Source organism: Tenrec ecaudatus, chromosome 5 (assembly GCF_050624435.1).
Source record: "Tenrec ecaudatus isolate mTenEca1 chromosome 5, mTenEca1.hap1, whole genome shotgun sequence".
In the NCBI taxonomy this organism is placed as follows: domain Eukaryota; kingdom Metazoa; phylum Chordata; class Mammalia; order Afrosoricida; family Tenrecidae; genus Tenrec; species Tenrec ecaudatus.
Genome location: NC_134534.1, coordinates 86,597,604 through 86,611,721, shown reverse-complemented (window position 1 = coordinate 86,611,721; position 14,118 = coordinate 86,597,604). Strand labels below are relative to the sequence as shown.

At 39.0% G+C, this 14,118-nt stretch overlaps 1 protein-coding gene across 1 annotated transcript in view; it reads left to right on the top strand.

The window, feature by feature from the left end:
- The window catches only part of TOX (thymocyte selection associated high mobility group box), a 424,317-nt gene that overhangs the window by 331,893 nt on the left and 78,306 nt on the right, over positions 1 to 14,118 (top strand). The window contains exon 4 of the mRNA XM_075550689.1: positions 4,262 to 4,543. Coding sequence (XP_075406804.1) covers positions 4,262 to 4,543 — 282 coding nt within the window. The remainder of the gene's footprint in view (positions 1 to 4,261; positions 4,544 to 14,118) is intronic.

The following is a 14,118-nucleotide window of genomic DNA, read 5'->3' as shown; positions in this document are numbered from 1 at the left end:
TGGGGTTCTAAGTACAGATCTTCCAGGTGGCAGCTGAGGATATTACATTACCAGGGCACCTCGAGATAACTCAGTCCTAAAAATTTAGCAAATGGAGCTTCTCAAACAGCAGGATGTGTGTCACTGTTTATATGAAACCAGCATCAACAATCTTAACTGTAATCAAACCAAACCAAACCAAGTTCACTGCCATTGAGCCAGTTTTGATTCATTGTGACATTCTGTGATTATATAAGATTATAAATCTTTTTTTTAATTTCCAGATTTTATTTTTTTAATCCATACATACATCAATTGTGTCAAGCACATTTGTACATTTGTTGCCATCATCATTCTCAAAGCATTTGCTTTCTACTTGAGCCCTTGGTATCAGCTCCTCATTTTTCCCTCTCCCTCCCCGCCCCTCCCTCCTTTGTATACCCTTGATAATTTATAAACTATTATTATTTTGTCATATCATACACTGTCAGACATCTCCCTTCACCCAATTTTCTGTTCTCCATCCCGCAGGGAGGAGGTTATATGTAGATCCTTGTAATCAGTTCCCTCTTTCTACCCCACCCTCCCACCACCCTCCTGGTATCGCCACTGGTCCTGAAGGGATCATCTGTCCTGGATTCCCTGTGTTTCCAGTTCCTATCTGTACCACTGTACATTCGCTGGTCTAGCCATATTTGGAGCTGGGGAGCATTTAAGAACAAGAGGAAAGCTGTATGTTTCATCCTTACAAATCTGCACCCTGACTTATGGGAGCAGGAAACCTCATCTTTCTCATCTTTGCAAGATGTTAGGGTGCAGTGGTGAACAGAATGGATTCTTTTCCCCCCTAGTTGGTTGCAGTAAAATATATACGACAAAACATTTGCAATTTTAATCATTTTAAAATACACAATTAAGTGCCATTAATTGCATTTATCATGTTGTAAACCTTTATCCTTTTCCATTTCTATATTTTTCATCACTCTAAATAGAAATACAGTATCCATTCATCAACAACTACCAGTTCCCTTCTCCCCCTCTTCCTCCTAGCCTCCTGGTAACCCCTAAAAAACTTTAGTCTCTGTGCCTTTCAGAGTATTGTGGGAAAAAAGTATAAGCTTCCCTGAAGACATTGGTAACAAGCAAATGGCAAGACTAGATGGGAACCAATGAAATGTTCTAACAAATGGATTTCAAGTTCGCAAACTAGAGCTCACTCATCTATGCCAAGAAATCTGGACGACAATTCCCTAGAGATCAACATTCATGTCCAAGGAAACCTGATCCAACAAAATGCTGAAATTATTAAATTATCATAAATATCACACATGAGTAAATTTTGGTGATGATAATTACAAAAATGATTACAGCAGTACCTTGATTGTACACTGCCAGAAATCCAAGCTGGCTTCACAAAAGGATATGTAGCAAAGGAAACAACTGCCGATATCCAATAGAACTTGACCTCCACTTAAAGAAAATTAAAAACCTCACAACTGTGCCAGTAAGTACCATCATAACAAATAGAGAAAAGAGTGCTGTTGTGGGAGATTTGATTTTATTGGGACCCACAATCAGCACCCAATGAAGAAGCTGTCAAGAGAGCAAGTCACGGGTTTCCCTGGAAAATGTGCTGCACAAGGACCTATGTAAGATATTCAACAGCAGAGATGGCACCTCTAGGAGCACAATGCAGCTGAGCCAAGCCAGTGGACTGTGCGTCTCAGGCGCATGCCAACCCCAAACAGTGAGTAGGGAAGACTGGAGCAGAATTGCTGCATTTGGTTAATCATATTGGTAAGGACTATTCATAACCATGGTATGTCAGGAAAAAAGGATCAAATTGTCTTAGAAAAAAGTACTGACCACCTTAGAACACTTCTCAGACTCGAGGGTGATGAGACTTTGTCTCGAATATTTGGGAGGCGATAGGAGGAAAGACCTGTGCCTGGAGAAGGCCATCGTGGCAAAGTCGAAGATGAACAAAAATGAAGAGCCTCACAGGTAAATTCTTACCAACCCTGCAACAGTGACCTCAAACAGTGGAACGAACCCCTGCGAGGAGGGCACCCATTGGACAATGTTTCCTTCTCAAAGAGTGCGATGCAAAAAATCTATTCAGCAGCATCTCAAAACTTCGAATTCGTGGCACAACTGTGAGGATATTCGGGAAAACTTACAGTATCCCTAAATATCAGATGTTTAGAAACTCTCTGAACAGCTACCAGTTGCCATCCAGTTCATCCAAATCATTCTGCCCGCCTGAGTCACAGAAGAATGTGCGCCGCAGGGGTTTCAGGGATTGATTATTGAGGAAGAGATCACCTCCTTTTTTACTTTCCAATAACTTCTGTTTGGATGAGAACCCACCAGCTTGTGTTTGCCAACTGAGAGCATGACCGTTTGCACCACCCAAGGACTCCCCTTTGAACAGTTAAGAAACAACAATATTTTACTAAAAGGCCTATGTGAGTGCAATCTATAAAATCAATCTGTAATTTACATAAAAGGGTATTTTGAATGATCTTCAATAACTTTCTGTCTCTCAACCAGGGTATTTAATATGTTGAATCGACTGTTTAGTACCGGCAGAAGTTGAGAGAAGTAGATTTTAACCCAAGTTCGATGCTGTTTTGTTGGTTTTGTTTGTTAAATAATCTAACCTTTCTAGGTTTTGTTCGTTCGTACATTTATTTACCTATATATTTATTCTACACACATTTGGCCAGCATTGACACTGGCCTAGACTCGAGGTTCTCTTTCAGGGACTAAAAGGACACTCCTCAGTGCCCTTGGAGTTCCAACATGTTCCACCGAAGAGAATAACCGCTTAATGAGAGACTTTATAAAATGAGAATGATGAATTATCCCTGAAGAGCTGGAAGAATTCAGTCAGAATATGGGAAAAATATGGCTCAGACGAGAAAAACAGCAGATATGAAATTAGAAGGCCATTCTTAGTCATCACAAAAATTATAACCCCAAACCTAGGCTATCAAGAGCAGAGTATGAGAAGATGGAAGGGTAGGGAAAGTGATGGAACTAATTAATACAAGAATGCTAGCATGAAACTTGCGGTAAAAATAAGAACCCTACTATAAGCAACACATGGCGAGCATTGGACCCTGGCCAGACACCATTTCAACTTCAGATGCTAAAATGCCAAGAACGCATTGCTAGAAAATTATTTTCTTACCCCTCCACCAAAGCCTGTATCTAGGTTGCTTAATTGGCCTTCAGACGATTTTACATCACAGTACCATTTACAGGGAGACGGTTACTGGGTAATTCCAACACGTTGTGATTTTTTTTTAATTAAACAGGCTACTCTAACCAAAATAATTTATTTTTTCAATTCCCAAAGGTCATTTGAGTCATATGTCCCTTCACCACCAACCTATGTTTACTTTTGCGGGGTTTTTTTCTTTTATTTAAACACTTCCTGCATGGACTCCCATGTCCCTTCAGAGTAACGTGCCGAGCTGCTTTGTAAGCACCACATTTACTCACCGTGGCTTTAAATCTGGAAATGCTGGCGGAAGGCTAAGGGAAATCCACTACCCTGCTCTGATGCAACACATTTGACCCCTGGGTATGTTAAGAACTTGATCTTCCAATACTTTTAATTCTAATCCTTGCAGAGAAAAAAAGTCACTGGCTGAATTACAAGAGTGAAACTCATTAAGCTAAATAGCAGTGACCAAGGTAACATGATGGATTAATATGCTGACCTTGCAACATTAAAGCTTTACTTTTGAATCTCATTTTGCAGGCTAATCATTTTAATACTCAGTACCAGCCTGTAATTGTGATGAGACAGTTGATAGTTTTAGCCAGTAGTCATCTATCTATAATTACACGGAGAATCCCCAAACCTTTATTAAATGATCAGAATAAAACAAATAACATTTAATGAATTGCAGTGAATGCTGTAATCACTAATAATTGTGTAACTTTGACAGGCACTGTAATAAGCATCAATATTTTGATACTTGAGCCACATGAATCTATTAATGATGTCTGTTTACCTTTGATTAGTACTGAAAGGTTATAAATAAATCAGATCATGAGCAATGCAATTAATTAGTTCTCAAATTCTATTCTTTTGGTAACAGCACCTGTGTTGATGGGTGTGTGAGTTTATTTATTTATTTTACCCCAGGAAAGAAACTGTGCTGTTCTGTAATTCACCCTGCTGCAGTCTAAAGAATTTTTAAAAGCAGATCAAAACTTACCACTAATATAGTTATGAAAATTTATTCCCTTCTAATTTTTTTTACAGATGCAAGATATTCAGAACTCCGAAGGAACTCAATATAGTGCCCTTCCTCAGATGGCAGCCATAAGAACAAGGGGTCAACCTGCAGACATCAGGCAACAGTCGGGGATGATGCCGCATGGCCAGCTAACCACCATTAATCAGTCTCAGCTCAGTGCCCAGCTGGGCTTGAATATGGGAGGGAACAGTGTTTCCCACAACTCACCTTCTCCACCTGGAAGCAAATCTGCAACTCCTTCCCCGTCCAGTTCAGTGCATGAAGATGAAGGGGATGATACTCCTAAGGTGGGTATTTGAACAACCTGTGGGAACAGTCAGTTGACCTAAAAAAGCTATTCTGTGAAGTTGGTAAGTGGACGGTCTAAGTTTATGCATCCAAATGAGATCATGAAAATGAATACTCGTTTTCAATAATGCATGGAGCGCAAAATGGGCTAAACCACCTGCTTATCAGATTACACTTTGAGTCCACAATAAATCCTTCAACACAGATACCCTAAGTATAAACGTAGAATACACCCCAAAACTTTGTATAATAGATAATCCAGAATGAATTTTTAGGAATCGTAAACAAACACCGAGCCTAATTGCCCATCAAAAACAGTATGTTTCAGTTTAATCATTGAAATGTATTGTTATTGTTGTTGTTGTTGTTGTTTGTGCTAACTCTATCTATAATACAGTATTTGCTAATTCAACATTTTTCCATGAATAATTTAGTGGCATTTACAACGTCCATCATGTTGTTCATTTACCACTCCTATCAGTTTTGAGAGCCATGTGTTTTGGAAAAAGCAACATCATAGGACTGATACAATAATCTTTCTCAATCTGACCCAACTCTTTCATATGGCTAGTGAGGCAACGACTAAGGTCATTCACTTCCAGAAATCTACGTGACCAGTGACTATCGTTAGCTAACCCAATGCCAACATGAGTATCTAATTGTAGTATTAGCAGTGCCACTTTTTAACATTAATTGGAGAAGAGGGGTCTTACATATTATTAAACTAGAAAAATAGCTGCAGAAAATAGTTCTTTAATGAGCTAGAGGCAATTTTTAAATGATTACAGAAAAAATGAGTGGACACTCAATAGCAGTGGTTATTAGAATGGCATCTTGAAATGAGTAGCCATCTAAGTTGGGTGTCAGCTAAGGTCACGGACAAGAAGCACCCAGCCTGTGAGATAAAATAAGATGGAAGACCCAACAAGGGACCGGTATTAGAGCTCCAGTTCTGAGCACCCAGTCTGCAGAGGCTAGGGTGACCGTGAGAGCCCCAAATCCATTTTCAGGGTCTCCAGGTAGACTAAGTCCCCAGTGAAATCCCCCTTAATCATAGACCAGGCATATGAATGAACTGCTACCAGAGTGCACTGGAAAGTGTATTCTTGCAAATGTAGCTAGGTTAAAATTTAACATCTTATCATGCGATCTCTTTTTTGACCCATTTAAAATTTGTTCTAGTTTTTGGTGTTTTCTGATTTCTTTTCTACTGAAGTTTTACCGTTTTATTTTGCTATTGTTGTTTGTTTTGTTCTCACTTTCGATTTATATGTTTTTCTATATATTAAAATCTAAGATAAGTAAATCTATAGCTGATTAAGAGTTTCACGGGGTATGGCAGAGAAGGTAGAGGAGAAATGAGGTTCTAACGACAACGACTACACGAAAGAAGAAAATATTATTAAATTGATTTTAGGATTGATTGCACACCTCTTTTTAATATGATGAAGCAACTTAATTGTATATGATATAAGAAAATCAAGATGCCAATTGAAAGCAATAGCCAAAAACCAGGCTCCAGGAATTGATGGAATACCAATTGCAGTGTTTCGACAAGCTGATGAAGCACTGAAAGTGTTTCCTCTTCTATGCCAGGAATGTGGAAGACAGCTACTGGGCCAAATGACTGGAAATTATCCATATTTGTACTCGTTCCAAAGAAAGATGACCCAACAGAATGTTCAAATTACAGAACACTATCACTGATCCCACTTGCAAGTAAAATGTTGCTGAAGATCACCCGACAGTGGGTGCAGCGCTACATTGACAGAGAGCTGCCAACCGAGGATTATAATTGCTGATTTCAGATGGATCTTGGCTGAAAGCAGAGAAAGACAGAAAGATGTTTGCTTGTGCTTTGTTGACTATGCTGAGGCATTTGCCTGTGCATATTGTAACAAACTACGGATTTCCATGAGAAAATGTGAATTCCAGAACATGCTATCGGGCTCACATGGAACTTGTACACGTATCAAGAGTCAGTTGTACAAACAGAAGGAGGGATACTGACTGCATCGGTTACCATCAGGAAAGGCATGAATGTGTCAGGGTTGTATCCTCTCGTCGTGGTTTTTTCAATCTGTATATTGACCAATTCCCCAGAGAAGCTAGATTATATGAAGATGATTGTGGCATCATGATTGGAGGAAGGCTTATCAGCAACCTGCAATATGCAGATGATACAACTCTGCTAGAAGAGAGGGGGGAGGCCTTAAAACACTAGCTGGGGAAGATTGAGGATTGCAGTCTTCAGTGTGGATTACAACTTAATGTAAAGACCAAAAACCTCACAACTGGACCAATAGGCAACATCATGGTAAATGGAGGAAAGTTTGAAGTTTTTAAGGATTTTGTCTTGCTTGGGTTCATCATCGGTGCTCATGGGAGCAGAAGTCAAGAGAGCAAAAGAAGCGTTGCATTCTTCTGCACAAGATATCTGTAAGTGTTGAAGAGCAATTATGTTATTTTGAGGACTAATGTTTGCCTGACCCAAGCCATGGTGTTTTCAGTTGCCTGATAAGCGTGTAAAGGTTGAACTGAAGAAGAATTGAAGCACTTGAATTGTGGTGCTCCTGAAGAATATTTAAAATACCGTAGATTCCAGAAGGACAAATAAACCTGACTTGAAAGTAGTATGGCCAGAGTCCTCCCTCGAGGCGAGATGGTGAGACTTCATCTTACATATAGTAGATGTGTTGTCAGGATATCATGTTTGATAAAGTAAAGGGACAGTGGAAAAGAGGAAAGCTCTCAGCAAGAATGGTTGGCACCGCAGCAATGGGCTCAAACCTAGGAACAACCGTGAGGCTGGTGCACTTCTGCTGTCCACAGGGTCCCTATGGTTTGGAACCAACGCGATGACATCTGACAGCAGCAACCATTTTGGATCCTTACCGAGTCTTTGTCTTGTTTTGACCTCAAGGTCATGCTCATTTCAGAAAATGGCTTTCTCTACATTCTAGAACACACTGTGCAGTGTTGGTAACAGCTCTTCTCTGGATATTTGTGAAGGCATCTGATCCTGGGCTTTTCTTGGTTGCAAGTTTTTTAATGACCTCTATTTCTAAAAAGATTTGGTTTACGCCTGTTAAGGTTTTCGACCCCAGGTTGTCTTAATTTGGGTAGTTGGTGTGCGTCTAGAAGCTTGTTCATATCTAATAGGTTTTCAAATTCTATAGAGTACAATCTTTTGTAGCAGTTATTTGTTGTTCTCATGTCATTTGGTTGTGTTGTGATGCCGCGCTTTTCGTTTCTGAGTCTAGATATTTGCACCTTCCCATTCTCTTCCTTTGTTAAATTGGCCAGTGGTTGTCCATTCCATTAACCTTTTCAAAGAACCAGCTTATTTTGTTAAAATTTTCATTGTTTTTCTGTTTCCTAATTCATTTATCTCCTCTCTAATCTTTATTGTTTCTTTTCTCTCAATGGTTGAATGTATATTGCGTTGTTCTTATACAAGTTTGGGATATAATGTGTTAGGGTATTGATTGTGTGTGTGTTGATTGTCCTAAATTTCTCTCTTATAATTGCTTTGCCTTGCTGCAAAAAATTTTGGTATGTTGTGTTTTCATTCTCACTTGTTTCAAGAAAATATCCTTTATCATCCCATATCGGACATATTACTCAGTTGTTTTTAAGTAGTCTGTTGTTCAGTTTCCACACATTTGATTTTTCCCTTGTTATTTCTATTTTTGAATTCTAGTTGTATAGTGTTGTGCTCTGAGAAGATGAGATGTAAAATCAAAATGCTTTTAAATTTATTTTCTTGTTTCGTAGTCTGGCAAGTGATCTAATCTTGAGAATTTTCCGTGTACACTGGAGAAGAATGTGTATTGTGTTGTTGGATGGAAGGTTCTGTATATGTCTAAGATGTCAAATGGTTACCATATGTACTCGAGGATAAGCCAACCTGAACATCAGCCGTGGCACCTAAGTTTACCACAAAAACTGCATTAAAAATGTGCTGGAAAAACTCAGCTTATACATGAGTATATACGGTAATTGTGTTGTTTAGCTCTTTTGTGACTTTAAATTTCTTTCCTTATAATCTGTCTTTTCCTGAGAATTGTGTATTGAAATCTACTATTATTTCTTCAGTTCTGTGGGAGTTTGATGTATTTTGATGGTCTTTTGTTGGGAGTGTATATGTTTAATATGGTTGTGTCTTCTTATGCTATAATTCCTTTAAACACTATGTACTGCCCTTTATTGTGTCTCTTTTTTTGCCTTGAAGTCTGTTTTATCTGAGATTAATGTTAGCAGACCTGCTTTTTTAATATTTCCATTCACTTAATATGCTTTTGTCTACCTTTGATTTTTAATCTATTTTTGTCTTTGGGTTTGTTAGAGGTACATTTCTTGTAAGCATCATATTGATGGGTCTTATTACTTTAGCCAGTTTGCTATTCTCTGTCTCTTGATTGGTGCATTTAATCCCATTAATGTTCCATGACATTATTTTTATGTGTGGATTTGTTGCTGTCGTTTTGATGTGTATTTTTCTTTGATGTGAGTTTCTTTATTCTCCCTAGATTGGTGCTGTTTTGGATACTACTTTGCTTGTGTGGAATTTTGTGTGAAAACCTGAAATTTACCTCAGGTTTATGTGCTGTTGTTGGTGATTATTTGACTATATTACTGCATTCAGTATATTTTGTAATGGTTATACAAATACCTTTAATTTCTCCTAGCTTGGGATTACTCTTATGGCTCCCTCATATTTGAGTAATAATTTGGCTGGATTCACGATTCTTGGCTGAAAGGGCATTGTTGTTTTTCTTTCAAGATGTTATATCCTCTTGTATTCTTGTCTACATGGTTTCTGTCTACATGGTTTCTTGTCTACATGTATTCTGTCTACATGGTTTTCCTAGCATATTCTGATTATTGCTTCTTCCCTTTCATTGCCCTGGGTATTGGAGAGTTTGACTACAGTATGTTGTGCTGTTTTTCTCTTAGTGGGGTTCTCTCAGCTTCCTAGATAATTATCTTTTATGCAGTTATAAACATTGTCTTGCAGGAGTTCTTCTACTACTTTCTCTGCAGAGTTTTTTGTTTCTTCCTATTCTGGAGTCCTGATAAAGTTGTGCATTGTTGCTGTTCATTGTGTCCCACAGGATCCTTAGACTTCATTCACACGCTTGCAGCTTTGTTGTTGCTGCTCCTTATTCTTTACACAAAATTGGAGTCACAAGGCTCAAAAACTTTGAGCTCACTAATTTGGGGTTCCATATCCCAGTTTTATTATAATAAAACTGGGATATGGAACCCCAAATCTGTTTTCTTAGTGTTCATCTTTTGAGAGTCTGTTTGGAGTCTTTCTTGTAAGACTTCCACTGGGGTTTCTGGTTTTTCCTTTTTTCCTCTCAAATGCTTGTCTACCTGTTGAATTTACCCAAACGTCATTCTTCTGAATTTTTTTCTGGTAATTTTATAGCCTGTTCTACTTCAACTATTTCCCTTAGGTCTGGGTGTTATTCATTAGTTTGTGCCTCTTTCTTTGATGCTGTTGGTTGTGGTGTTGTTGGTGATGGGGGTGGTGGTGGTGTATGTTTGTGTGCTCCGATAGCCTGCTCTTTCTTGACGTCTTAGTGTAGCTGTCCGAGGTGGCGGGGAGGTTGATTTGTATGGGGGTGCTTAGCTCTGTCAGTTGGTGTAGAAGAGGAGTAACAGAAACTCCAGAACAAGTACTCAGAGAAAGGAAGACAAAGAGGGAGAATGAAAAAAGAAAGAGGGTGGAAGGGAAAGTAATAAAGGGGAATTGAACAATGGATTCTATAGTGCTGATCTTCTTCAGTTTTATTGGCACATAATCGACATACCATACAATTCAATAACTCAGTCATATAAAGAGGAATTATACAATCACTACCACAATCAATTTTAGAACATATCCCCCCCCCCCATGGTTAAGTCACCTTTAAAATGAGTTGGGTAATCACAATCAGTTCTACTGCTCCCTCCCCACTCCTGCATTCATTGTTCACTCCTGAAGTCCTCCCTATTACCCACCCCCTCCCCTAGATCCCCTATCAACCCTGGCATCAGTTGTTTTTTTTAATAATTTTATTGGGGGCTCATACAACTCTTATCACAATCCATACATACATCATTTGTGTAAAGCACATTTGTACATTCTTTGCCCTCATCACTCTCAGAGAATAGGGAAACAATTTGGAAGAACAAAAACCATCGTAGTAGTAATTAAAATTAGTTATAAACTAGTATAAGATGTATTTTCAAGAAGAGCCGTTGCCGTTGGGTGGGTGTGTAAGCTCTGCCTGGGAGCACTGCAGGTGCTGTTGACAGGAGGAGGTCTGTACCAGGAGAAAGTAGGTTTGGGATCTGCACTAGAGGTTCACTGGCTGAGGATCAGTTGAGCGGTGGTAACTAGTGCCTGGGGAAGTGCTGTGCCCAATTAGGTGCTTGGACTGTTTGGAACAGGCTTAGTCTAGAGGCCAGCCTGGACCCAAGAAGGTTCAGGATGGCGGTGGGAGGCCATGTGGGAGGTGAAGGAGGCTCTCAAAAAGAAGAGATGAAGACGATATGGAAGTGAGTGGATGCAGACTGTCCCAAAAGGGAGGCGTTCAGAGGGTGAAGAGCTCGTGCCATTCAGAAGGCTGACATCACAAAGAGGGAGCACAAGGAAGAGCCAGGCACCATGTGGGCCCTATGTGCTAGGGCAGGTTTTCCCTCAGTGTACCCCTTAGGGGGAGGGATTGAGGCATGAGCGGTCTTAGAGGGAAGGCTGTGCCTCTGGAGCGTCTCAGGTGGTCTTTATGAAGCCCTAGCTAGGAGATGGGTTGATTACTAATTTAAGGAACATAAACATAGTAGAACATTTTTTATTAAAAAATGAGAGAAAAGTTAGTACTGATTTTTAAGGAGTTATAAAAATAGGATAAGATTTTATGTTAGGGAGGAGGAAAAAATAAAAGGAGAAGTTCTTGCTGTTTGGTTGGGATCTAAACTCTGCCCAGGTGTGCTGCTGCAAGGGGAGTGGGATGCTTTGGTGGATTCAAGACCTGTGCTGGAGGCACACAGGGCAAGGACCAGTTGAGCAGTTGCAAGCTATGCCTACACTTATTTTTGTAAATGTTCAGGTGATAAATTGATATGATATTTAGCCATATGATAAAGTTAGTTTCATGCATAGGCTCTTGTGCTGTTCTCTCTGCCCTCAATGTCTCCGTATTGTCTTATGCCAAACCCCAAATAAGTCCAATTCCGTTGAGTCCATTGTGACTCAGCCTGTTTCTGAGGCTGTACATCTGTACAGGAGCAGCTAGTTTAAATGCTTTTCCACAGAGTGATGGCTAATTCTGTCCTTAGCAGCTCAGCCCCTACCCCAATACCACCAGCCTTGAATTTGTGATGTAAAAATGACAGGAGGAAAGTCATTGATATCATATACATCATTTATCAGAGTAGTGAAATTCTGACTTTAACCTGAACATTTAGTGTCTGACATAATTTTCTTAAGAAAATGTGGATTTTTCCAGTGGCAGCTATCAACTGTATTTAAATGTGACTACCAAAGTCCCTCGTTATCCAAGGATTGCCTTTTCATAGTTTCAGGCACCTGATCAATTCTGCCTGGAAATATTTCAGTTGCATGCATGTCTAAGTATCATTCTGAAATCCCATGCTGACTTCCTCCTCCTGTGCTTGGGAGAGCCTGGGAAACACAGTAGGGCAGTGGTTGTCCCTCACTGTCATCTGACTGTTGAACACTGCCCATTGGGGTAACCTGGCACTTATCTTAGCTACACATATGAAGAAACACAGGATTTTGAAGTTTCAGGCATCCACTGAATATCTGAGAAATATCCCTGGGCATAAGGTAGGCAGGTGGGGGGGGAGGGGAGATACAAGATTAAGAATCTGTTTCAGCAATGATTTAGATATTAGCTTATGCATGGATAATTCTAATTAATTTCCTAAACATAGATAACATGTATTTCATTGTAAGGGAAAAATTAATGCTCTACTCATAGTAATGATCAATTTGTGCATCTGATTTGTATCTTTATCAGTATTCATTGCTGACATTTCAGGAAATTAAATACAAAATTAGTAACATCTTTTTTTCTCATATGTTTGAAATGAACTTAAAATTCACTAAAGACTCCAAGTCCACTGCAGTTTTACTTTACCTTCTTTTTTAGACACTCAGAACAATACTTAGATCCGAGGAGGAGAAATCTGGAGTGCTTTTTAATTTAATTTAATTAATTTATTTTAGTATCATCGTCTCACAATAAATGTTATACAGGATTTTTCTGTGTTTCAATACAATCTCCCATTCTTTTCAACATTCAGAAATTTGTTACTAACCAGGAAGTCCCATCTTATTATTTTTCTGAGGCATGAATTTATATGTTACAAGCTTCTAGGCTTATGTGACATTTTTTAGTTTGTGCATTAGTCAGTGTACGCAAACACAGACACACACACACACACTCCACCACCACCACCACCAAGCCTCGTTTTAGCTTTTAAGACTTTTCTATTGATTAGTTGAGGCTACCCACATTATTGAGAATAAGGCCCTTGACCTAGAGTCCAGTGTTTATAGATATTAATAACCTACCATCATTGAGTCAATTCTGATCATCCTTACCACTCCCTACTATTATAAAGTAGATTCAAACTCATAGCAATTCTATGCCGGATTTCTGATGCTGTACATCTTTATTGGGGCAGGTATCCCCATCTCTCTCCTGCAGAGCCATTTGTAGGTTGGCATGGCTAGTAGACCATGAGGGTAGCAGCCCACAGCCTACAGGTCTGTGCCACCAGGATGCCTTTTAAATGTACTAACATCTTCCCCAAAACGTTCACAACAGCACGTAAGTTAGTATTTGATACAACCAACAGTGGACCCCTAAAACGTATCCTCATGGTGTTCTAGCCAGTTACTCAATCGCTGCTCTCAAAATAATCGCTAGTTCTTTATGTGATTGTGTGAGTTCTATATAGAAGAACGTGTGTTATGTAGTGACATATTAGGAATTTGTGAGGGTTTAAAGATGAATTTCTCAAGCATCCTCCAAGAAAGCTTTTTTGTCTTTGAAAACAGTCCCAGATTTGGTTAGTTTCAGTGTATTTCCATCACCCATTTCAGTTCCTTACACCTTCTTAACTAAAAGTCATCCGACTTATATGTATGAAATGCTTAGAAAAATCCTCTGAAGAAAATGCTCGAGCAGTCCACCTCACAGTTAACAATTAAACTAGGCTTGCTTTCCTTTTCCTTTTAGGTCAGAGCAGGATTTATGTGGACCGTTGTACTTCGTTAGCGTTAGTGAGATGGGAAATAGCATTAATTCAACAAGATCATTTCAATTATTTCTAGCAAGTGAGCTAAAAAGTATTTAGACTTACACAAGAAAAATAAGCTTTTAAAGCTTCCCTCTGAATACTTTATACTCTAAATAATTATACATTAATTCCAGTATATTTACCTAAATAATTAAGGGAAATAAGTTTGTTTTGACAGAAACGTTTTAATTACATGAGTAAAATCACCTTGTGAGCATTACCCAGGTTCTGATGGTGTTGAACTTGTCTT